We start from the raw sequence: 27,841 nt of genomic DNA, 5'->3' as shown, positions 1-27,841 counted from the left end.
CGCCTGAGCCACCGGGCTGGCCCCTAAAGCTGTATTGTTTAATACTGCAAAGAACTTGTATCATGAAATAATTTTAAGAATTATTTTGAAGTAGCTAATGTAATTATAATGCAACAGCAAGGTAAAAGAATCATATGACTAGTAGTAGTTAGCATGTTACAGTTTAATTGAAAATGGACTCTAGAAGGAGAGTTAGGTTAAGAGGATGTAATTCACACAATTAAAAAGAAAAAACGATGTTAGCAGGGGACAACAAGACTTTGTCCTACACAATTCACAAGTCAGTCTTGTTAATAGAGAAATGTGTCACTTACCTGGAAAATGAAAATTCAACTTCAAGTCATAAAATATTCTCCTTTTCAAACACTTAGTTACTATTGTTACTCACAGAGACATAGAGGGTAGCATTTACTTTACCATTGTCCCTGACAGTCAGGAAAGTTTAATGAGCATAAGAATCTTTGGTGATTATAAATAACTAGATAAGACCAAAAGGCAGCTTTCTAAGCAATATGATTAATAAATTCTAATAAAGCGAGATCACATTTTAAGATACTTTTTCATTTATACTCAAACACATCAATTAAGTGTCTATTAGCTGCTTAGCATTGCGTATCAGACCCCTGCATTTTGAGGCACCATGGATACAAACAGGAAGAATTGACCGTCACAATCTAAAAGCCTTTGGTGTAGTTGGTAAGACAGATTTACAAACTGATAATTTTAATACAATTAAATACAATAGAATTTCAATAGTTTTAGTTCAACAATTAAGTTAGCAGATAAGAATTAATCACCTTTTCTCTCTGTCTTATGAGGAGAAGAAAATATGAAAATTTATTACATTGGTGAGGCCAAAACAGACCTACAAAAGTCATAAATCTTGGGAAAGTAAGATTAAGAACTAAAAGAGAAAAAAAAAAATCACTACCACCACCACCAGAAAGAACAAATGTTGATAATTTCTAGGCATGAGTCAGCTTGGTTGTATTTAGATTGTGAACATGAAGTTTGACTCTCTTAGGTTAGTACAATACCAAGTATATTTTACTTATCCCTTTCCACATGTATTTCAAAGGAAATTTACATTGTATGCTTCTGATTCAATCATCCCTAAATTATCTGTACTTGCTTAGCTTGCTTGGTTAAAACATATGGAGGCCAAAATCATGGGTTTAGTGTGTACAAGGGTTGATTAGCCTCACATGTTTATAGTCACAGATTTTCATCTAATTCCAGCAAACATCTTCAAATATAGATTGCCACAATGAGACATTGCTCAACCTCTCTTTACTTAAAATGTACTGATTTTAAACTACAATCCCCTGTGCTTCTTTGTTCCACATTCCCGAGGACCTACCTGCTCTTTATCTCAAGATCTTGAGACCCCTGTTCTGTAAGCCTCCTTTGTTGTAACAACCAGCCCTTTTGCTTGACATCCTTCTTTATTCTAGAGCTATTCTATCATTTTCTTTTTCTTTCCTTTTCTTTTTTTTGAACCAGGATCCTTAATGGCTTCTCATTCAATGGCTTTACCCCTGGTAGAATTGCACGTCTCTGCATTGTGGCAGGTAAAGGTTGATGGGCTTATTAATTTTATGGTAATAATTTCTGTATAGGTTCTTCTCTCACTACCTTGAAGCAGGCTCTAGCTTATTCAACTTAGAATCTCTATGCCTATGTATCAATAGCGCCTATTAGGTAGGTGTTCAATAAATATGAATCAAATAATAGGTGTTCAGTAAATGTATACAATGACATTACATGCTGATGCAAGAGGGTACAGATAATTAGATTAAATCCTTCACCACTAATGAAATAACAGCTCAAAAATGTATATCATACTAGCAATAAATCAAAAGTGTTAACTTTATTTATAATAGTACATAATCCTTTAGTAAGTCAAGAAAACATAAACTGTTCAAGTTCACACAATGGCTATCAAAAAAAGTACTACTCATTTGCTGAAAACACACCTCTCCTTCTAGTCTCTCTTTTATACCAAACCATAGTATAATGGGTAAAAAGATAATCTTATTAATATCTGGCTAAACCTGTGAATTAGACTAAGTTGTTAAAGACAGACTCCTGAAATCTATTTTTCTAGCTCAAAGATACCAATAAATACTTGTTAGTATTTGGTATTTGAACTGCGTTCACATTAAATATAATCTAGGAAAACTTACAGCTTTATTGAGGTATAATTGATACACAAAAAACTGCACATGTTTAATGTACACAATTTGATTAACTTAGACATATGCATACACTCATTAAACCATTACCACAATCAAGGTAATAGACATATCCATCATCTCCAAAAGTTTACTGTGTCCCTTTTTGGTGTGTGTGGAAGAATAATGAATATCGCACACACACACACATATATATATATATATATATATATATATATATATATACACACACACACACACATACACACACACACGCACACATATATACATACACAAATATATATATGTGTGTGTATATATATATACACACACATATATATACACACACGCACACAGATATACATACAAACATATATATATATGTGCGTGTGTATATATATATATATATGTATATATAAACACTAAGAAAAAAATCAGTGAGGGGGACTACTCTGTTAGATTTAAACCGCACCATACAGATTCTCTTTTACAACCCAAATGTCCACTGTCAGACGGATAAAGAAAATGTGATATATACATACAACAATATTGTTTGGCCTTAAAAAAAGAAAAGAAATCTTGCCGTTTGCGACAACCTGGATGAACCTAGAAGATATTATGCTAAGTGAAATAAGCCAGGACAAATACTGCATGATTCCAATTACATGACGTATCTAAAATAGTCAAACTTACAGAAGCAGAGAATAGCATGGTGGCTACCAGGGGTTGGGGAGAGAAGAAAATGAGAGTTATTCAATTGGTATAGATTCAGTTATGCAACACGAGTCAGTTCTAGCAATTGGCTATACAACATAGTGCCTACAGTTAACAACCGTGGACTATGCACTTACAAATTTGTTAAAAGGGTTCGCCTTATGTTAAGTGTTCTTATCACACGGAAAGATAAAAATGGACACAAGAAAACTTTTGGAGGTGATGGATGTGTCTAACATCTTGATTGTGGTGATGTTTCATAGGGGAATGCACATGTCCAAAATCATCAAATTATGTATACATTAAATATTTGCAGTTTTCTGGTATTGTACCTCAAGAAAGATGTTAACAAAATAATGAGAATTCCTATCATCCTGAAGCCATCAGTTCTTTTTCAGTATCTGCAATGTTTCCAAGAAGAGATGTTATTCAGATTGTAAGATATAGAAGCCAAGAAAGAGAATGAGAGGTCAGGGTTGCTAAGATAGATTTGGAAGTCATTCACATGTAGGTGGTAACTAAAACCACACATGCTATTTCCTCTGAGCTATAATCCATGATATTTCTAAGGGCCACTCCACAAGCCAAAATACCCACAGTGTCAGCAAACCAAGGGAGGAAACACAGTTCTGGATTCTATGAGTTCAAGATGTTCTTTCACCTTATAAAACATGATCACTCCCACAGAAATTTTCCTTTTGGTCTAAAACTTTTCTTGCTTGGTATCAGCCCGAGTTAAAATGTTAAGGGAGAAGAAATACAGACAAAATATAGTTAGCTACCGTGTGATTTAAGAAACGGAGAGAAAAAAAAGATTCATATTCAGATAATAATACAACTGTGTAACTGTCTTATCTACAACCTAAAATCTCCTCTATAACTTCAAGACAAAAGAGCTCAACTGGCATATAACTTTTAATGATTCTTTCATTCCAAAATTTGAGATGGGTATTTTCAGTGATGCACTAATAGCTTTGAGACTCTTAATTAGCCACTTATCACTTATTAAATATTGTTAAAATACCATAATATTTAACAGAGCAATTTTTTCTAAAGGAAAAGAAAAACAAGAAAGATTTCGGAATTCAAAAAGGAAACAAATAATTCATTTCACTACTGGGCACACATGTTTTAGCCTGAAAGCACACCCATTGTTGCTAAATTTAGGAATTTATTTGCCTCAGATTCAGATGTTTTGAAATATAAGTTGCACTCATTAACTACTTACCTAAAGATTATTTTTCAATAGGTCTAAAAAAAAATCAGTGCAGCTATCTGTAAGTTGTGGAACTCGGTATATTTTACAGTTCAATTCTCACTACAAAATAACCAACATTGAAAGCTATAAATGTGTAATGTGGCTAATTCTCAATGGAATACAAATAAATTAGGTAATTAACTTCCCAACTTGACTACTAGATAACTTTCCATTCTCAGCAAAAAATTAATTTGATAAATCAAAATACATATGGAAAGCATAGTCTAGTGCTTTGAGGTTCAGACATAAAGCCAGGAGACTCTGCCACAGATTTGCTATGCTTAGAGAATGTTCCAACTTCATCCCACCTCAGTTTGCGAATTTATAGAGTGGGAAACATAACACCAAATGGGGCTAACTGGAGATCAATGAGTTATTTGTGGTGCACAGAATTCTAATCATCTTAAAAGCAAAACAACAAGCAAACAAAAAGTCCAAGCACCCCCCTCAAAAAAAACAAGGTCTTTTAATAAACTGTATAATACAGTAAGTCCTCACTTAACATCAGTAGGTTCTTGGAAACTGTGACTTAAAGCAAAACGATGTAACAAAACCAATTTTCCCACAGGCTACTTGATATAAACAAGAGTTATTTCCTACAGCATATTTCTGGCCACAAAAACATCAGCAAACTTCTAAGTAAAGACCCAAAACACTTCTAATATTAAACATCAGAGGGGTAGTAGATTGGGGGAGGGGAGTTAGCACTTTGTGAGGAGTGTAAATGTCTGTGACATTGTCTTGTACACCTGAAAGTAATTAAAAAATATTGAATAAATGTGAGCTATATATCCATTTAAGAAAGATTAATAAAAACAAGTAAGCTAATTATTTCCAACCCGCTTATTCCAGTGAAGGGTCACAGGTGGCAGGAGCCTGTCCCAGTAGCTCAGGGCACAAGGCAGGAACCAACCCTGGAAAGGATACCCTTTCATCCTTCTGTTTTTATTCTCTGTGAGAATAAAATCACCACTTGCTAAGTGGAATTAGAGGATCCTGGGGTAAACTGTGTATTTCTGCCTGATCAAAGTTTTCTTTTCCCAAGCAGTTTCAGTATCCTGGCACAGAAACTGCAAAACCATTTTTCACCATAGTTACTGACACTGGCAGTGCAAACGCACTGGGTAGTAAGTCCCACTTCCCATGTTCTGGCAGCATTTGGCTATCACTTTTCTCTAAAACAGAAACTATGATGGCTCATATTTGGTTGGATCTCTACCCTAACTCATGCCAAAGGTTTGTTTTTTTTGTTTTTTAATTAAATGTATTTACATATTACTATATGAACAAAGAATGACCACATTTCTATTACTGCTCAGAATTTTGATTTGAGAGCAATTCACATTTTGTTGAGTGGACCAGCACTTTATAATGTTTTAGGCTATTTGTCACTCTACCCCCAACCCATCACAACAAATGCTGAATGGGAGAGAGCCTGTAGTTTATTTACGTGTTTAGTACAGTGGTTGCGTGACATAGTGCAACCAAAAGTTTGTCAAATGGAAATGTACAGTTCAATAATGTATTGGTCTGTATTAAGCAAATTATAAGAAATATGACTGATGAAAATTCTCTACTTATACTTTCTATTCTGTTTACCAAAAGTTGGGGTAACACAGCGATCCATATATCAATCAAAGAATCCAAAAATATTCAAATGTTGTTCTTAACTAATTCTATTGACCTTGTAAGTTTCTATGATACATCTGTAGAGAAGGCAGAATAAGGGAAAATTTAACACTTTATTAGCTGGGGTTTTGTACCCAAACTTAACGTAGAACTTGGGAGTTTTGCTTACTTAACTACATAGTCACTTTTTTCCTAAGCCAGATCACCAGAATGAGGCAGTTCTGTCTATTTCTCCTAATCTTCAACTAGAGACAAAGGTTTTAAGACTATGATTCAAAGAAGATCAGCCATTTCACCAAGTTATAGAAGAAAGTAAGAAAAAACTTTTACCCATAGAATCCCATAATGATCCCAGAATACTGTTTATAATTTGAAGCACAGTAATCTTTTACAAAGTCACACAAACTATATTAATGAATAATAGTATTAGTTGATATACTAATATGTCCATATCCTCATCCTTAGAACCTGTGAATATTACCTTATTTGGGAAAAGAGTCCTTGCCTATAAGGAGATTATCATGGATTATCCAGGCAGGCACAAATTCCAATGACAAGTGTCCTTACAAGAGAGAGACGCACAGAGGAAAAGATACACACAGAGAAGATATCAAGGAGAAGATATAAAGATGGAGGCAGAGACTGGAGTGGTGTGGCCCCAAGACAAGGAAGCCAAGGAATGCTGACAACCACCAAAAACTGGAAAGTGTAAGGAAGAATTCCTCCCAGGAGCCTCCCAAGGAAGTGGGCCTTGCCAACTTCTGATTTCTGACTTCTGGTCTACAGAACTGTGAGGGAATACATTTCAGTCATTTAAAGCCACTCAATTTGTGGTAGTGTGTTGCAGCTGCCATAAGAAACTAGTACAGTTGGTTATAAAAATGCGCATGACATGAAGGTGGTTAGTTTTTCACCATCATGACATCATTATGACAGAGCAATTCTTCCTTCATATTTTCTTTAAATTATCTTTAGATATAAATTATGTACAAAATATACACTCATTTTACATGTACTAAGTTTTGACAATTGTATACATCAGTATAAGCACTGCTATGATAAAGAAACAGAAAACATTTCCATCATCTCAAAAAGGTTCTGTTTAAATAATCTTTCTTCCCAGCCAATCCCCACATCCTACCGATGGCTTTAAGCAATCATTGATCTGTTTTCTATCACTAAAGATTAAATCTGTCTTTTCAAGAATTTCAAATAAATGGGATGATGCAGCATTATTTTGTGTCTAGCTTTTGTTACTCGACGTTCTGAAGAGTCATCCATGTTGTTGCCTACATTATGAGTTGATTTTTTTTTTTCAGTGCTGAGCAATATTTCACTGAATGGATGCCATAATTTGTTAAAGGACATTTTCGCCTTCAGAATTTTAATAGCTAAACACAGTACAGTATTTTTACCAGAAAAGCTGTGGAGACATTTAAATTAAAATTCACAAGGAAATAAAGAATACAAAGTCCTGAATTTTGAGGAGTCTCATATTCTTAAAACTGTCATGATGGGAAAACAAATGAAAATTTGTGGGCATAAACTAATAAAAAAGGACATTAAAACATGAAAATCAGGATCTGGTCTTTGTCTAAAAGATATGTGGCAGATTTGGGAATGTACAATCATTACCATGGTGATTTTGAAGCACTTTGAATACAGATTTGACACTCAGGTAAATGCTGTAAAAAACAGATACAGTTGTTTTTCTTGTGGCCTATCACCTAAGAAAAACAAGACCAACAATGACAAAATGTCTAGCTAGTGAATAAACTAACATATAAATAGAGATAGTACAGCTAGATACTAATAGCATGCTCAAGTCAAATGCACTGACCAGACTGCTGTAGAAGAGAGCTAAAACTTTCACTGATTTAGATGATGACAGCAGAGAAAATCACTCTCTCTTCAAGGCAATCTTGGAGGAATTCGTAAGTAGGGTATCAGTCAGTCTTCACATGACCATTACTTTTTCATCCTAAGTCACTGTCTGAAATAGTAACCTATATTCAAGACTCATCGTCTTAAACAAGAGTGTCCCACTCCTACCCTTACAAACCATTTTATTAAGAAAATAGGGAGGGTACTCTCATTGCTCTCTGATGCATGTTTTTATACTTACCTTTCCAAGTTCACTTCCTCCACCTTTCCTCCCGTGAACACTCTGCCTCTGCTTTATTTATATGTTTGCATATCAATGACTTTTTATACATGCTGTTTTCTCTGCCCTTCTATCTGGTTCACTTGGTTGATATTTAGCCATCTTTTAAGATTCAACACAAGCATTATTTCCTTAGTAAAACTTTACTGGATTCTTCTGGCTATGATAACTCTGTCTACCAAGATAACTTGTATATACTTCTCATACGCACTTATTTAAAAATGCTATACTGTCTGTGTTTATGAGTTTTTGTTTCTTTGTTTGTCTTGCTCCTTTGTTGTTTTCAGCTTTAAATCCCACATGTCAGTGAACTCATACGATTTTTGAGTTTTTCTGTCTGACTTATTTCGCTTAGCATAAAAATCTCAAGATCCATCCATGTTGTCACAAACGGCACTATTTCCTCTTTTCTTATGGAACTTCATATTTTCATCTCCAGATTCAGTAATACCTAGCCCAGTGTCTGGAACATATACTATGTACTCAATGAAAAAGTATGGAATGACCGTTGAATAAATTAGTCATAATTTAAGTCGTAATTGGTCATCATAAAAAGGCTGTAAGTGTTCCACAGACAATGCTTATTGATAATAATATCCAATAATCACTATAGTAGTTATAACGACACTATTACCACTACTGCTACTAATAGGAAACACTTGGATAACTTGTACTAACCAAGTGCTATTATAAATAATTCACATCTATTAGTTTATTAATTCTCCCCACTCTCCCAGAAAGTGAGAAACTGAAGCACAGAGGGGTTAAGTAATTTACCCAAGTGAGTAAATGGAAGAGCTGAGATTCAAACCCAGCCAATTGGTCTTAGAGACCATGTCCTTAGCCTCTACACCATACTGCCTCTCAGTGTTTAACTGCATGGATGGTGAAGTCAAAGGAGATGACATGAGCTCTAGCTATAGCACTGTGACAAGTAATGATAAAGTAAATGCTCTAAGCCTCAGTTACCAGATCTGTAAAATGCAGTAGACATTTATTATTTCCCTCCCTGACATCCATGCTCCCTTCTTCCAATGATAACTTAATTTTACATTTCAGGTTTTCCATCTCTCTCCTACACACCTCAGCTCATATGTTCTGACTTTAGGAATGGAAATATGACTCAGGCCTTTGTCAATCACTTTCCCCTGGCTTTAGTAATTGTTCTTAAATTAGTCTGATTGAAAATCTTAGGACGTACATAGCAACCAATAAAAATGGCTTGCTCCTTTCTGGAACACTGAGGATAGGAAGTTAGAGTTGTTATGACTGCAAAATATTTTGCCATCATTAAAGGAGAATCTGAAACTCTTACAACTTACTAGTTGTATGACCAGGGAAAAATTACTTAACTTCTTAGATTCCTCATAGGAGCCTAAGATTCCTCACACATCAAATGGAAGTAACAGGAGTAAACTATATCATAGAGCTCTTATTAGGAAAAATAATACCGTATTTTGCTGTGTATAATGCACATTTTGCTCAAATTTGTGAGGGAAAAATAAAGATACACATTATACATGGGTAGTACTAATTCCATATCTATATGTTTTTAATTCTTTTATTTATGCTTATGAGTTAAAAGTGTAACTCTAGAAATCAATAACAATATCCGGATGCAAAATAATACCCTGGAATACGATCATCGGTTTTGTTGAACTTACCACAAACTTGCAACGATGAAGTGTTCTTGGCCTTCTATGATGCAGAAATATCGTAAATTTATTACCGGTACAAAAAATTTCTCGTACCTCGCATCTGCTCTTGTGTTTTGCAATTATTTGTTACATAACATTTCTTGTACCATAATATGCTAAAAAATAAATGCTAGGATTCCTTTATAATAAAAAAATACCTACACATAAAGAAATTTAAAAATATGAATTAAAAAACTAAAACAAGATTTTTCCCCCTGAAAGTTTGGGTGAAAAATGTGGGTGCGCATTATACACGGGAGTACATTATACACTGCTAAATACAGTAATCATTGTAGAATGCTTAGCACAAAGTTATTGCCACAAATTTTGGCAATTATATTGTTGTCATCATCATTATTTTTTTCAGTCCTTCCCCTTTGAGGTCCTGTATAATTTAAAGAAATCATTTCTAATTTAAACATTGTGTGTTTGCATAAATAATTGGAATAGGTGGCTGAAACGGCCAAGATGGAATAGAACTCATGAATCCCAAGCATATTTTTGTGTACTATATGAAGTTTTCATTCCTCCACTCCAATTATCTTACAAGAGAACCCACTGTGCCATAAGTATAACAATAGATTTTGGTCATAATGAAACCAGTTTTCCTTGTTTCCTTGTCTGCCAAAATGAAAGGCCTGGGTTCTCTGGTTTCCAGTTTGATCAAGATGCCAGAAAACAAAGAAATCCTCACAAAGCCAGCAAGGTAGTCTGATAATTAATGACAAGACTCATTGAACTTGGAAATTTAAAGCAGCTCATCCTCTCAAAAGCCTATCTACTTTTTGAACAGCACCAACCACAAAGGCAGGTTCTGGAGTACTGGTACTCAAAGGCCACAGTGAGAAGAGGTCCTCAGAGGCACGATTCACTGTTTATGCTATACCTTGGCCATGGCTCCTGACGTTCGAAGACAATTCCATGTTCTGGAAACCTGAGAGCACTCATTAACTAGGCCCACTAACCTTAAAGTTATGCGTGAAAAGCATGTGCCAAGTAACTAGAACATAGTATGTGTTTAATAAATACTGTGCCCCCTCCTTTTCTCTATCCCTTCTGTTTATGAATGATATGATTACATGTTTTAAATTTAAAAGTGTCCCACTTAAAGAATGTGCCAAAGCTCTTAAAATTGTGGCTAATGTCTTTAACTTAACTCCTCATATATCATTTCCTCACTTATTACCAAATGTGTAATAAATCCTATTAAAATATGTAGGGAGAACTCATTTAGATAAAAGAGCCCTTAACAAAAATTTGCCAATTAATTATAAACATAGTTTTAAAGGCTAACATTTAAAAAGAGAAGAGGAAAAGTTACAGATCTAACTACCATACCACTGACCATTGTCTTGATTAGTTTCTATTAAAGTTAGTCCAGTTCTGTTAACAAATCTTTTGACAGAATTTTTGACATGTCATCTGCTTTTGACACTACAGATAATAATCACTTATGTGCTAAACTATACAATGTAAGTATTACCTCAAGGCTTTTTAATATTCCTCAAAAAGCCTTTCAGGAAATATTATCATAGATTAACAATAAGCAAAAATGGGCCTCTCTGTCAAGACAAATAACTGCTTTGAGAAGAAGACACAAAAAGCCAGCAGTAGTCCTCCCTTCTTAGCCTGAATGCTTTTAAGTGAACTAGATATAGCCTTTCTGACATTGCAGAGAGAGGTCCTTTTACTTACTGATGACGTGACCTTCCATCCAGAAACAGCTTCAAGTTTGAAAGAACTTCTAACACTTAATTTTGCCAAAACCAAAATCATTTTGGATAGCACAGTGACAACCAGACAAATAATTGTAAAGAACACCTTTTGACAAGTTAACTCATTTAGGTACCTGGGGGATAGTTTTGCTATTTTGACAAGTTCACACAGCAGACTTCTCAAATTTTAAAATTTTGTGGAGGACACATTTGGCTTAGTCTATGAAAGAGAAGGACAGTTGACAAGTTCCACTCTCAATTATGTTTTCAAACAAAGATAACTTTCCCCATGTTTTACTTTGCTTTCCACTGGAGCTCAAATCAAGTACTAGTCCAAGCAATTGATGAGATACAGTCTTGCTCTTTCAAAAAAGTTTTGGCCTTTGCCAGCAATATGGCCGCAGCCTATCTATATCCATGCAGAGACAGGCTCACCCTCCAGTCAAAAATATCTGTCTTTGATTAAAACATTAAAGAAGTACTTATCATCCTTGAAAACATTGGCTATGTTAGTCTTCCAGCTATCTTGTCTGAGATGACCACTAGACAGATACACCTTTTCTGTAGCATAAGCCCCCCATTTGGTGATTTCTGGTACCTCGTCTACCTAAAACAGTTTCACATCTAAGTCTTAGGGACTATAAGCTGGTGAATCCACTCTAGACCTTAATATTATTCAAAGACTATATTATATGGTCATTTTCTGCCTCATTGGATCACCTGATCTTCCAAGAGGGAGATTTAATCTAATACACTTAAGAAAAAAGATGGTAAGCAGTTTGGATGATTTACTGCTAAATAAGCAACATATTCTAATATTTTATTGCTGATATTTTTATATTGGCCTTTTTTTCTGTGACCTTGTTAAACTCACTTATTCTTTTAGATTCCTTAGGATTTTCTACATAAACAACCACATCATCATTGAATAGAAACAGGTTTGCAACTCCTCCTCCTCTCAATTCCTCCTCTTCTTATTCTTTCTCCTCTTCTTCTTCCTCCTTCCTCTGTTCCTTCTTATAGTCTTTATGCCTTATTTCTTTTTCTTGACCTATTTCATGCTGGTATTCTTATATTCTATATGCCTACGCTGCTTGCATTTTTATATACTAGCAGCAAACAGGAAATAAAACACAATTTTATCTAAAATTGTATCAAAACATAGGATACTCAGGAAAGGAATAAACTTAACAAAAGCAAGAACTTTACATTGTAAACTATAAAATATTGCAGAGAGGAATTTATAAAGACTTAAAAATTTGAAGAGAAACATGTCCATTTATTGGAAGACTCAATATCATTAAGATGTCAGTTATTCCCAAATTGATTCATAGATGCAATGCAATCCGAATACCAACAATTATTTTTAGAAACTGAGAAGCTTATTATAAAATTTATGTGTAGATGCAAACAACCAAGGATAGCTAAAGCAATCTTCAAACAAAATAGCAACATTGGAAAACTTGTATTTCCTGACTTCAAGATTTACAATAAAGCTAGAGTAATTAAGACAGTATGGCACTGGCATAAAGAAAATAGATAAGTGAAACAAAACAGAAGGCAAGAAACAGACCTACACGTACGTGGCCATTAAAATTTTCAATAAAAGCACCAAAGCAATCCAATGGGAAAAGGAAAAGTCCTTTAAGCAAATAAAGCTGGAACAACTACATAGCCATATGGCAAAAACTGAACACGAGAACCACATACAAATATTAAATTGAAGGAGATCAAAGATCCAATATAAAATATAAGACTAGAAGGAAACATGGAAGAATATTTTCATGTCTTGGGAGGAGGCAAAAGTTTCTCAGAAATAATACAAAAAGCAATAACCATAAAAAACTGATATATTAAACTTCATCATAAATAATAACTTCTGCTCATCAAGATACACCTCAAAAAATGAACAGAGAAGCCAGATTGGCAGAAAATATTTGTAAAATAGATCTAGCAAAGTATGTGTATGGAGTATACAGAGAATATACAAAAATGCCTATAAATCAATCATAAAAAAATAACCCACTTAAAAATGGGACCGAAAAATTGAACAGCTATGTATGTCATGATATGAATGGCCAATAACTACTGAGCACTTAACATCTTTAGTCATCATGGAAATACAAATCAAATTTACAATGAGATACTACTACAAGGTGTGATAAAAAAAATATAGCGAATGTTTAAGTAAAAAAAAGTTTTACAGTAAAAGACACATTGCCATTTATCTCCCTCAAAATACTCCCCCTCTTTCTGAACACACTTATCCCATCATTCTTGCCACTTTCTGAAGCATTTCTGGAAGTCCTCTTTCGTGAGTGTCTACCCTGTTTCGCCGAAAATAAGACCTAGCTGGACAATCAACTCTAATGCGTCTTCTGGAGCAAAAATTAATATGACTCAGTCTTATTTTATGTTACATTATATTATATTATATTTATTATATTATATAAGACCTGGTCTTATATTATAGTAAAATAAGACCAGGTCTTATATTAATTTTTGTACATGGTAGTTGTTCTGTCATGGCTGCCTCGATGTCCTGAATCAATTCAAAACGTTTACCTTTCATGGTCATTTTGACTTCGGGGAAGAGCCAGAAGTCACATGGTGCCATCTGGTGAATAAAGTGGATGAGGACACACTGTAATGTTTTTATTTGACAGAAATTGCCATACCAGAAGCGAAGTGTGACAAGAATTGTCATGATGGAGGATGAAACCGTTTGCCCATTTCTCAGGCCATTTCCTACGCACATCATTTCTTAAATGCTCATAAAGACACTCATGACAGAGGACTTCCAGAACTGCTTCAGAAAGTGGTAAGAACAATGGGATAAGTGTGTTTGAAGCGAGGGGGAGTATTCTGAGGGGGATTAATGGCAATGTGTCTTTTACTCTAATAATTTTTTTAAAATTTAAACATTCATGATAGTGTTTGATTACACCTCATATATTGTCACTACAGTGGCTAAAAGAATGAAAACGTCAACTGCTGGTGAGAAAATTCAGGTAGAGCTCTCACACATTGTTAGTAGTAAGGCGAAAGGTACAATACTTAGAAAAAAGGTCTGGTGGTTTCTAATATTAATCATATACCTACCCTAAAAACTATCAATTCTGCTACATATTTACCCAGGGATACAAAAACATTTTGCTCACGAACACAAAAAAAAAGACTTACCAGAACTTGAATTATAATAGCTCAAATCCTGGAAATGTCCCAGATGTTCCTAAACAGAAAATCGCTAAAAAAACAAACTGGTACATTCATAAAATGAAACACACTTCAGCAATAAAAAGAAATGAGCTATATAATGCACAAAATCACATAAATGATTTCTAGAAACATTAGGGTGAGTGGAAGACGTCCTACACAAAACAGTATATACTGTATAATTCTAAATCTATAAAGTGCTAGAATAAGCTATACTAATCTAAGGTGAAAAAATAAGAAAAGTGGTTACTTCTGGGAGTTGGGAATGGGGTGAAGGATAAGGGCTTACTGAGATGGGGCATGAAGGAAATATCTAGGATAATGGTTGTGATCTAATTTGATGTGTGTTTGTATTATACAGGTATACACATTTGTCAAAATTCATCAAATTATACATAATTCGTTACATATATTCCCTATCCCAAATCCAGTCTCCTTTTTTTCCTCACCCGAGCCAGCCCCATCTCTAAATATAGTGCATCTAATATTTCACTAAAATTTTCAATTGAGGATGCATTTGGCTAAAAACCCATGTCTCTACTGGAAAATAACAGGCCTTTTACATCAACATATATACAAGTTCTCTGATCATCTTTTTTGTACATGGACAGTGAAGTACTTCCCTCTCCCCAATGAGGATTTTATTTTAATAAACACAGAGTTTACTTTACTCTTGATAATTATTCTGGAAAATAGCATACAATAAAGTTTGAGTTTAAACTTCATTACATTTTGATTTTCTTTTCTGAAGATACCTGGCAATTTGAGTGACTCAGAAAAGTTTATGAATACAGAGGCTAAACATACTGGGGTTGCCAAGAAAAAAGTATGCACATGACTTGTATTCATCTTTTGTTATCGGTACATATTACTACAATTTTAATACAGATTTCCTTTCTTAAAATGTGTATACATTTTGTTTGGCATCCTCTGTACTTATAATTGTTGAAAGGGTTCACATTGCTCAATTAATTATTTCTCTTTTTAGAAACTGAGGTATAATTAATAATTTGAAATGTAGATTTAAGTGATGAGAAAAGACTTTTTAGTACTTGCCTGTATAAAGAATGTGGAAGGCAGAATTCTAAAGCTGCCCTCCCAAGATTCCAGTCACTTGGGTGCTTAATCAATCACTAGCCTATACACTGCTATGAAGGGACTCTGCAGATGGAATTAGGTTGCTAGTAAGCTAACCTTGAAATAGGGAGATTACCCTGAGTTTTCCAGGTGGGCTCAATGTAATTACATGTGCCCTTAATATAGAAGAGCAAAGCAGAAGGATTAGTCAGAGAGTGACAGAAGAAAGGGCAGAGAGCTCAGAGATTCAAAGCATCAGACAGACTGGACCTCCTGCTACCAGCTTTAAAGATGAAGACGGGGGTCCACGAGCCAGGGAATGCTGGTGGCCTGTAGAAGCTAAGAACCACTCCTGGCCAACAGCCAGCTAGGAAATGGGTATTTCAGTCCTATAATCTCATGGAACTAAATTCTACCAACCAAAGTGAGCCTGGAGATAGGTTCTCCTCTGCTGTATCCAGAGGAAATGCTCACATCTTGATTTTAGCTTTGTTAAACCTAAAGCAGAGAAACCAGCCAAGCCCAATAGACCTCTGTCCTACAGAACTATCAGATAATATATTTATGTTGTTTTAAGCTGCTAAATTTGTGGCAGCAGAACATGATTCATGAATTGCTGGAAGTGGCTATAAAATCTACTTTAATACCTCCTCAAAAAAGAATCTCATGAGTTTCAAACCTTGCACATTCCCCAAAAGTGCCTATTGTCCTGATTGGTCCTTGTGGGCTCCTGGAAATCATGCTCTTGGAATGTTCTGATAAGAGGGTTTTGCCCATTTGAAACCTGAAACCACTCTGGCCTGTCTAGATAGTTTGTGCAAACAATGTGATATGCTGAACACTTGTTTTCCTTCTGGGTGGTCTGGAGCATCAGTAATTGCAGTCACACAAGCACTATGTGCCTTTGTCACCAACCCCCAGCAAAAACCCTTAACTCCCAGGCTCAGACAAGTTTCTCCAGTAGACCACCCTTCACACATGTCACAATTAGTTGCTGGAGGAATTAAGTACATCCTCTGCAACTCTCCTGGGAGAGGACGCTGGAAAACTTTATGCCTGCTTTTCTCCCTTCGGTGCCCCACTGTTTTCCCTTTGTTGAGTTTGCTTTGTACCCTTCTGCTATAATACAATGAGTATAATGTAACCACTTGTACTATGATGTCTGAGTCCTGTGAGTGCTTCTAGTGAATCCATGAAGCTGGAAGTGGTTTTAGTGACCCCGACACACTACAGTTCCCACCATCTCAGCCACAATGACTTAACTAATACAAACAAGAACACCAAATATCACACTTGTTACAGACTAAAAACTTTTCCTAAATTTTTAGCAACCAAACTGTGGTAGGCAGAATTCTAAGATGGTTCCTAAAATCTTTGCTCCCTGACGTACACCTTGCATAATCCCCAAGACTAAGAATATGATGGGTTTTACTCCCACGATCACGTTATGTTATATGACACTGTTCCTTTAAGACAGGGAGGTTGTCTACGTGGACCTAGCCTTATCAACATGAATCCCTGAAATCTGGATCTAGACAGTGGAAATAAGAGATTCCTGGTATGAGGGGATGTGATGTGAGGGAGATTCTCCACTGCTGGCTCTGGAGATGCAGATAGCCTTCTAGGAACTGACAGCAGCCCTGATGGACAGCAATCAAGGAAATAGGGACCTCAGTCCTGCAGGTGCAAGGAACTGAATTCTGCCCAAAACCCAAATGAGCTTAGAAGTGGGTTCTTCCCCAGAGCCATGAGAATGAAGTAAAAAAATTTGTTTCCTCTAATCATTCTATTAAAAAAAAATATTTCCAAGGAAATAATTAACAAATTACAAAGACATTTGCCATCATACTTTCACCAAAACTTATTTGTCTGGGAAACAAAATTATGGCACATGCTTTAAAAGGAAAATAAAAGGGAAATAAAATTCAAACTGCATGACTAAACTAAAAACAATTATTGCATTCAACAGTTCATTTACAACACATTAACTACATGCAAACTCTTATATTTACAACTTTAGGAGATAGAAACATGAAAAATTACAGCCTACATATGAAAAAAGTATGGTTAATTAGGGAGAGGAAACCATAGCTCCCTTAATTTTATAATTGCAGACAAACAATTATAAGCTAGAAGGGGAAAGGTAACTTACAACTAGAGAGATACAATATAATGAAGGAATTTGGAGAAGAAAAATACAGTTTATGCTTTGGGTCAGTGGTATCGTATAGAGCAGGGAGGGGTGTCCAAACTGCGGCCAGCTGGCCAACTGCGGCCCGCAATCCATTGTTAATTGGCCCGCAGCAAATTCCAAAAATATATTTAGTTTACTTAAATAAACCAAGTGAAGCAATACGTACTTCACCTCGAGTGAGTGGCCCGGCTGTGTGTGTATTTTACTGCATATGGCCCTTGGTGAAAAACGTTGAAAAAAGTTTGGACACCCTTGGTATAGAGGGACACAGAGGTAAGCGACCTACTTGAAGAAGTGCTATACCTTGTGCCAAAGAATGGAGATACACTTGGGGCAAAAAGCGCAGTCTTCTTGGGATATTTCAGTTCTCGGACACTCAATCTCCTCGACTATATATTGGTAACAATAAAAACTACTTGTACAATGTAGACACTATTTGGAAATAATTTAGAGAGCTAGATTGAAGTCATATATTATGCTTACAAAATGCATTCCTCCACACACAGAACATGGAGAGCCACCCAATGCTTTTGAGCAAGGAATGGACTGATTTTTAAAAATATTTATATAGTAGCAGAAAGTAGGAGTGATTGGAATACGGAAAGACTAAAGGCAGGAAGACCAGTTAGGAGAATGTTGTTGCCATGCAATAGTCAAGGTGTTTGTTGATGAAGGCCTGAACTAAAGAATGTAGAGAACAGCAGAGATGCCAGAAGTATCACCAAGGCTGCGTTAATGATACTTGACAACTAACAGGATATAGGATACAGGAGAGGGAGAAAGCAAAAGATATCTGCAAAATTCCAAGACTGAGTGAAGAGCATCTTTTGGTGTTATTTTCCATCTTTAACAAAACAAGTAAAATATACATCAATTATGTAAATCTCTAAGTTACCTGACTACACTGTAATCCTTTCAAATGCACTTTGAACTAGGGTCCTTGAAGGCAGAAAATGCAAGAGTGCCTCAACTTCCACTGTCAGATGATTAATCTAAAATAAGAATACTACTGTCTTTCTGATGACTATGACCTGTGACTCGTTATCCTGCTCTGGACTGTATGCTACAACGTGTTCAAAATTCTTGGGAATACCTAATTCAGTGAGTAGGCAATCTTTTAATAGGGGCAAATAAAACTTACTCATCCGAGTTAAGTCAGATCCTGTTTTCCATCAAGCTAGTGAACAGCTGCAGACATAGCCTGCTTTCCATCAAAGTCTCCATGTATAATCTTGCATTGCTGATCGTTCTCTGGTAAATTTTCAAAACTATAACCCTAAAAACATGTGACAAACTACATTTTATTAAAGAAACATGCCTGCACTACTCACCCAATCTTCACTTGCAAATTTAAGGACAATGAAGAAACTTTACTGCATGTGCCAAAGTTCTGCTGAATATCTGTCCATGAACTACACTTGCTGGCACTTTCACAGATTAAGCAAAAGTACATGCTCTGAATAACACTAACACAAAAGGAAAATACTTTCCAAATAGCACCTAGACTTAAAAGGCAAACGATTTCCTCATGCTTGCTTTAATAGCAGTGATGAAGGTGAATCTCTTTTTTAACGTTCTCTGGAAAATGTTTCAGAGAGGAGTTGAGACTTAAATTTCTCCACTTTTCAGCATCTTGAACCTGGCTCTAGGGTAGCAATTAAGCAGATCCACAGGCACCGAATATGAGATGACTTCAAACAAATCTTCTAAACACTCTATTTTCTTAAAACCTACTGGTTATAGGAGTTAATTGAATTCCATGCCTCTTCGTTTCCAACAAATGATTTTGATCATTTAACTGAAACTGGAGAGAAATATTGGCAAGATCGAACTCTGGCACAAGTAGCATATAAAAGCCACTAAAAGGAGAAAAGCATTCTCCAAAAAACGAACTCCTCATATTCAGGCTTGAATAGGCTCAAAAAAAAGAAAAAGAAAAAAAAATCAATGAGAAGCTTTCTCTTTCAGACAGGTTAGCAAACTATCCACACGAATAACATTACTTTATAAAAGACTCAGTAATACCTCCAGGTCATCCATAATACAAAACTATTATTTTATTTGGCTAACATGAACTCTCGAAAGAGTTTTATGGCCATTAAAATTATAAAAAGAGAGAATGTTTAATTTTCTAGTAGGATCTGAAACTGCATGATAGTCTTAAGCTGTAATATATTTATAATACAAATTACTATGTTTTAGTACAATATTACTTACTTCAATGATATTAAATTTGTTATGAAAAAAAGTTAGTGAGTAAACTGACAGAAGAGTCCTCTGAGTTTCTCGTTTTTGTTCCTCTACTCCCCATCAAACCAATTTTACAAAAGATTTAAACCTTTCTTCAAAATAAACCCAGAAAGATATACACTTTTAATGATGTTTAAGCTCAAACAACTAACTGCAAATAACTACCAGACAACTAGCAACCTACAGTTCTGCAACAGTTAGAGACAGATACACAAGTAAAAATCATGGATCTCAAATTGCAACCCTATCTATATAGATTTTCTGTTTACCTTGCATTGGCCTTTCTTACAGGTGTAGGGTGCTTACTTTTGGCAGTAGGGGAAATAACTGATTTACAAGCCATAAGAACATCTCACTTTCCATAAACAGGTTATAGAATTAACTAAAATTGCAGCACATCAACTCTGCACATGAAACTTGCTCTGTTACTGGAGATCAATGTAATCCAAACACGTGGAAATTCAAATAGTTTTCCACAAAGCTAATGTGGATGGATGGATCAGGTAACAACTTGGAACCGAACCGGACAGATTCATTTCTACTAAAGACAGTAAGTGCTGAATGTTATATTCTAAAACGAACAAGGAAAATACTGAATTTTAGTCTATTACCAGAATGATGAAAAAATAGAATTTATTTATAAAAATTCTTATATATCCTAATTGAAAACATATATATTATATATATATATATATATAAAATACATACTATATAGTACAGACTCATAAAAACTACTGTATGCTCTATTTTAAATAAGTGAAACACTATTACAAAATGTAAATGGCATAAAAGAAAACATGAAATTTACATTTATTCCCATTCATGTTCATCTTCCTGCTCAAAGAATATGCTTCCATCTATAACATTTTATCCCCATGAAGACATATACAAAGGCATTGCAGACAGGTGGCTTCTTTACACCTTTACACTACTGAAACTATTGGTGTTTCACTGCTGTGAGATTTATCATCTCTAAAACACAGATAAAGAATGATGATGAGCACAGAAAAATAAAACATTTCATGAGATAATGGGTTTAGTCTTATTGGCAAAGTAATATCAACTGTATTCTTATATAGTACGATTGAAAGTTAAAAAAACAAAATGCTAGAGTTGAGGTAAAATTGTGGTCACACAGCAGCCTAGCCATCTGGACCCCCAACCTTTCCCTAAGGAAAGAAGAAGTTGTGGGACTATGCCTCTCTGGGATTGAGTTTATAATATCCTGAGTCTCTCCATTTGGTCTTCAAGAGAAGGGTCTGCAGTCAACGACGAGTAAGATTCCTCTCGGAAGGGACAACTCCAGCCAGACAGGACCCCCGTTGAGACCCCAGTGAGCTGTTATAAGAAATAACAGGAGGGAGCCTTGCCCCTCCTTCCTCTTGTTCTTGTGGGAAGCTGCCGCTTGCCTCTGCTACTCCCTCTCACCTTATTGTGAGAGAACCCCATTAGAGCGATAAGATCTAGCTCTTACTGCTCAGCTCATGGGACCGTTTCACCCGAGAGACTCTCCCCCAGGGTGGTGCATACTGTACCTTAGTCATTTTGGGACGACATGCTTCGGCTGCTTTGGGACAAATAATTGGGTTTTGAAATCATTTTTTTGAAATGGTGTAAGAGTTTCACAGACCCTGCCTCTAATCATGTGATACTCATTGTTTGTAATCAATAAATACTGTCAGTGACCTGATTCGGGGCTCTAGTCTCTTGAGGCTGCGAGTCCCTTGGTCCTTTGTGATTTAACTGTATATGAGTCTCTGTCTTTTTATTATAGTTTAACCCTCACCGCCTCCCTCGCCTTCCCACGGCTTGTGTTGTGCAGGTCGCAACATAAAATGATGAAAACTGAAATTTGTCTTCGGAGTTAACAGCTTCTTTCCTGCTTCAGTTCTTTTAGTAAAGTAAAGGAGGGGCATATATGGGCAGAGAGGAAATGTTGAGATCAGAATGAAATCCTACAGTTAGACCACCCTGAGGACCAGAAAACTACTCTAGTTGTAGCTTAGAGTCCTTGGGAATGGCTGGAACATAAGAGCGTGTGTAACATCAATAGTTAGAATGTACAGCAATTTCGATAGCAGCACAGCTATGTCTACGAAAGGCCTATTTCACCTCTAATACTTGTGAGTATCCCCTTAATGATCTACCCTCTCTCTCTTCTTCCTTTCTTCTGCCCCAAATACCTTAAATGAATACTAAATAATTTTAAGAACTTATTTCTTACAGTAAGAAAAATTAGTAATTGTTTTTTCAGCTAGTGTTAATGTTGGCTTAGCATCTCACTCCTAGTTTTTTGAAGTACGTGTATGATCTCTAAGACCATACCTCTAAGACCAGCCTCTAATGGTCCCCAGAGACCCCTGATTCATGGGGTTCACATTCTTGTGTAGTCCCCTCCCACACTGAGTGGAGTTAATGGCTGGCCTGTATCCGGTAGGATACTGCATGAACTAGGATACTGCATGAACGACACTGTGTGGTTCCTGAGGCTCGGTCATAGAATGCATTGCAGCTTCCACCTTGCTTTCTTTTCACTCTAAGAAGCCAACCACCATGCTGTGAGGATGGCCAAAAGGCCTGTGGGAAGGCGCTCAGGCAGGGAGGAACTAAAGCCTCCTGTCAACAACTGGCATCACATGGCTGAGCTATCTTAGAAACAGAGCACCCAAGTAAGCTTTCGCATGACTACAGCCTCAGCTGACATATTGACTGCATCCTCAGATCCTGAGCTAGAACAAGGAAGCTAAGCCATTGCTGAGTTCCTGACCCAGAAAATCTGTGAGGAAATGCTTATTGTTGTTTTAAGCCATTAAGTGTTGAGGTGATTTGTTAAGAAGCAATAACTAACTCACACTATTTCTTCTTACAGGAACAAAGAAATGCAAAATATGCCACTGGATCAAGCTTCCTCATTAACACGCTAATATTGTTGGCACATAAGGAATTTACAACTCAAGCAAAGTAAATAACTCAACAGGCTTTTTAAATACTGAAGGTATAATTTACATAGGAGAAATGCATTTTATGTGTATATTTCAGTGAGATTTGACAAATTTTGCAAGAACATGCACCATGTAAGTAATACCTTGATCAGGATGTAAAAAATTTCCATTACCTCATACAAGTCCCTCACGGCTATTTTGAATCAGTTCTTGTATTACTCTTCCCCCCCAACCCAAATCAAGCACTGTTTTTATATCTACCATCATGGATGAGTTCTAGAACATCATGGATTGTTCCAGAACGTCACATAAATGACTATAATCCTTGTGTCTGGCTTCTTTTGCTCAGCATATTTTTAAGGCTGGTCATGGTGTTGCATGTATCAGTATTGTTGATTTATATGCCCTGATCTGTTTACCCATTCTCCCACTGATGGGCATCCGCGTTCTTCCCAGTTTGGAGCTACTGTGAATAATGTTTCTGGAAACATTATTGTGCAAATATTTTGGTGCACATGTATTTTTCCTTTCTGTTGGTTAAATACCAAGGCAGGGCTGGGACTAAAGTGAGACAAATGAGGTCAAAATTTGAGCAGGTCCTCTATCTAGGAGTGGGATTGTGGTATCATAAAAATAGATGTTTTTATAACAAGTTAGCCTTTTATATTAGAGCAGTGCAATTTTACACTACGATTTGTCATGGGTTCTCCTGTTAAGAAATCTACCATTTAAATAAAGGGCAATAGTAGGTTTATATATTAGTATAAGAAACATAGAAATATATACTTATAAAGGCAATTGGTCAATATATTATCAGATACAATGCATATTAAATAAAATATAAACTTGAGAATTCCTTTAGACTGATACCTAGATCAAGTAAAACTCCTTGTTTTACAGATAAGGAAAACAATGAAGAGAATTGTCCAAACTGTGTCGTTAGTTAGTGACTTTTTCATCATACATACTAAATTATAAATCTTTTTACAAATTTAACCTAGGCTCAGTTAAAATTCCTAGATGAACCCATGGCTATAATTGGTTTCCAATCTTGATACAAACTTAACCTTGCCTAAATTAAAATAAAGTGTTTATTTTTCCATAAATATATGGCTGAAATTGTTTTTCAATTTTAAGGTCACCTAGCTTTCACAGAAAATTGTTCACAGCATCAGTGGCATATCAAGTATAAACTTATTTGGTGAGCAAAGAGTAATATGTTCTTAAAAAAATAAAATCAAAGATTTGTGACATGCAAAAACTACAATTATAAAAACATATTCACTAAATATAGAGAAAGTCACTTTTATTACCTATGTCAGATTAGACTTTTCTAAAAAAGGCAATGGTATACTTGATATCTGCATCTTTCATTTCAGAGACTACTTAAAACCACATCATTTAAAGTCGCAAGGAAAGCACTTTTATTCAATTTATTTGTTTTGCTTCCATTAAATTAATACTATTTAGTAAGATACACATTTGTTTTCTCCCATGGAAAAAATTTACTTTCATCTAGAATACAGCAGTGTTTAAAAAGTATTAACCATCAGGAATATTTCTTTAAATTAGAACTGATATTTATAATCATATAAAGCCTCCTGGAAAGCAGTTTTCATTGGTTTGGTACTTTATTCATTAAAGAAATATTTTTGATGATTTTAAGATATTTTCAGAAAATATGTGAAGAAGCTAGCTCATTTAATAGAGTATTAGTAATAAAATTTAGAAACATGCTTTTATTGCCAAGAATGCCTAACATAGAAAATTAATTTACTGAGTCACTGAAATAACTGAATTTAAATTATATCATTAGCTCCCCCCCAAGCCATGCTTATTATTTTTTGCTCCTCTTCAACATGGCCTTTACTTAACACAGCTCACTGTGTCCCTGGGAATGCCAGTATCTTGTGATAAGTTACCAAGTACTCCTCTAAGGAAAATACTCTTAATGTCAGCTAGAAAAATGCTTAGTACTAAAAAGATTTCAAATTTTCACATATATCCTCTGTAGGAATTTTTTTTTATCTAGTATTTTGGAGAATGCCTACCTCACAAAAGTTGACAATGTCAGTGATGAATTTCTATGAGGCGCTTGAATTAAATTTCCTAAAATGAAAATTTGCACCTGTATTTTATCATTAAATGAGTAACAGAAGAAACAAAAAGCCTATAGTATCTAGTTAAAATGCCTTTTTGTTTGCCAATTTCTGCTTTTCATTTAAATTTCCTGTTATAACACAGTACCTCACAGGTTTCCTTTCTCGAAGTAAGTCTTCTAGACTCTGTTCACAGTGTTCGGCCACCACCACCAGTCTCTCTGAATAAAGAAAACAAATCCACTTTATATTTGATTAACACATTTTAATAACAAGATAATATACCCCACTAAAGATATTAACATACAGTACAAATGGTATTTTAGAAGAGCTTTTCAAACTCCATATTAATGACACAATTATCAAACATATCAATGTGTAATAGAACAAGACATTAAATAACAAGTTCTTTTCATCTTGTATTTTTCTGTAGAGATTCTCCCATGCACATGCAGAAAAACACATGGAAATGCTTACCTTTGGAAAGAAGAACTCATTGTTTCTCTGACACAGGCTAGGAGAAGGAAAAGTTTGGATGAAGATATAAAGAATTTTGAAGGGAAGGGAAATTGGGAGCTAGGGACAGACTGTCTTGACAGCCTGGGTCCAACACAAGGTCTGTGAAACTGAGTTCAGAAACTCGAGAAAAGCAGAAATGTTCTGAATCATGACTATGGACAAAGAACAGAAAATCAATTTGGGATTGTTTGCACCATCCTGGGCCTTTTTTTAAAACTAAATTTTATTGGGGTGACAATGATTCGTAAAATTACATAGGTTTCAAGTGTACAATTCTGAAATACATCATCTATGTATCACATTGTGTGTTCACCACCCAGTCAGTTCTCCTTCCATCACCATATATTTGACCCCCTTTACCCTCTCCTACCATCCTCCCTCTGCCTTTTCCCTCTGGTAAACACTAAACTGTTGTCTGTGTCTATATGTTTTTGTTTCTTTGTCTTGTTCCTTTGTTGCTTTCAGTTTTATATCCCACATATCAGTGAAATCACATGGTTCTCAACTTTTTCTGTCTGACTTATTTCACTTAGCATAAGAATCTCAAGATCCATCCATGTTGTCACAAATGGCACTATTTCATCTTTTCCTATGGCCGAGTTCTATTCCACTGTGTATATATACCACATCTTCTTTACCCAATCATCTGTCGAAGGACATTTTGGTTGTTTACATGTCTTGGCCACCATACATAAGGCTGCAATGAACCTCGGAGCACATATAGCTTTACGGATGTTTTCAGATTTTTGGGGGGTATATACCTAGGAGAGGGATTGCTAGGTCAGTTGGTAATTCTAGTCTTAATTTTTTGAGGAACCTCCACACTGCCATCCATAGGGGCTACAACCAATCTGCAATCCCACCAAGAGAGTCTGAGGGTTCCGTTTTCTCCACAGCCTCTCCAACACTTACTATTTGTCTTGTTGATGATAGCCATTCTAATCGGTGTGATGTGATATCTCATTGTGATTATTTGCATTTCTCGGATGATTAATGATGTTGAGCATCTTTTCATATGTCTATTGGCCATCCGTATGTCCTCTTTGGAGAAATGTCTATTCAGGTCCTCTGCCAATTTTTTAATTGAATTGTTTGGTTTTTTTTGTTGTTGAGTTGTATGAATTGCAAAAATTTTCTCCCATTCGGTTGGTTGCCTCTGTGTTTTGTCGATGGTTTCTTTGGTTGTGCAGAAGCTTTTTAGTTCATTCAAGTTTTACTTCCCTTGCCTTCGAGGTCAAATTCAACAAATCTTCTTTGAACCCAAGGTCCGTAAGTTTAGTACCTATGTTTTCTTCTATGCAGTTTATTGTTTTAGGTTTTAGGTTTAGGTCTTTGATCCATTTTGAGTTAATTTTGGTACATGGTGACAGACAACAGTCTGGTTTCATTTTTTCGCACATGGCTTTCCAATTCTCCCAGCACCATTTATTAAAGAGGCTGTCTTTTCTCCATTGTATGTTTTTTGCTTCTTTGTCAAAAATTATCTGTCCATATTTATGTGGGTTTATTTTTGGGTTTTCAATTCTGTTCCATTGGTCTGTGTGTCTGTTTTCCTGCCAATACAACGCTGTTTTGATTATTGTTGCTCTGTATTACAAGCTGATGTCAGGGAGTGTGATACCTGCAGCATTATTCTTTTTACTTAGAATTGCTTTGGCTATTCAGGGCCCTTTGTGGTTCCCAGAACAAATCTGATTATTTTTTTGTTCTATTTCTTTAAAAAATGCCATTGGGATTTTGATGGGGATTGCATTACATCTGTGTAATACGGCTTTGAGTATACGGCCATTTTAGCTATGTTGATTCTTCCAATCCATTAACACGGAATGTCTTTCTATTTCTTTGTGTCTTCTTCAATTTCTTTTAAAAATGTCTTATAGTTTTCAGTGTATAGGTCCTTCACATCCTTGGTTAAGTGTATTCCTAGGTATCTTATTCTTTTTGTTGCAACTATAAAAGGAATTGTTCTATTTCTTTTTCTGAAATTTCACTGTTAGTATATAGGAATGCAATGGGTTTTTGTACATTGATTTTATAGCTGGCAACTTTACTGTATTATTTTATTGTTTCTAATAGCTTTTTGATGGAGTCTTTAGGGTTTTCTATACATAGCATTATGTCATCTGCAAAAAGTGACAATTTATCTTCATCCTTCCCAATTCGGATGCCTTCTATTTCTTTCTCTTGCCTGAC

At 35.5% G+C, this 27,841-nt stretch overlaps 1 protein-coding gene across 5 annotated transcripts in view; it reads right to left on the bottom strand.

The window, feature by feature from the left end:
- The window catches only part of TBCK (TBC1 domain containing kinase), a 178,789-nt gene that overhangs the window by 135,547 nt on the left and 15,401 nt on the right, over positions 1–27,841 (bottom strand). For 3 of the 5 annotated variants that reach the window (XM_019738922.2, XM_019738920.2, XM_019738921.2), the window contains exon 3: positions 25,278–25,350. In XM_019738922.2, coding sequence (XP_019594481.2) covers positions 25,278–25,350 — 73 coding nt within the window. Of the gene's footprint in view, positions 1–14,534; positions 14,555–25,277; positions 25,351–25,606; positions 25,644–27,841 lie in introns of those variants that run through there. The other 2 variants (XM_074322745.1, XM_074322752.1) reach the window with 2 other exon arrangements.

The sequence above is a fragment of the Rhinolophus sinicus genome, linkage group LG02 (genome assembly GCF_036562045.2).
Source record: "Rhinolophus sinicus isolate RSC01 linkage group LG02, ASM3656204v1, whole genome shotgun sequence".
Lineage (NCBI taxonomy): Eukaryota > Metazoa > Chordata > Mammalia > Chiroptera > Rhinolophidae > Rhinolophus > Rhinolophus sinicus.
The sequence above is the reverse complement of the archived record's forward strand: the minus strand, read 5'-3'. Positions and strand labels throughout refer to the sequence as shown.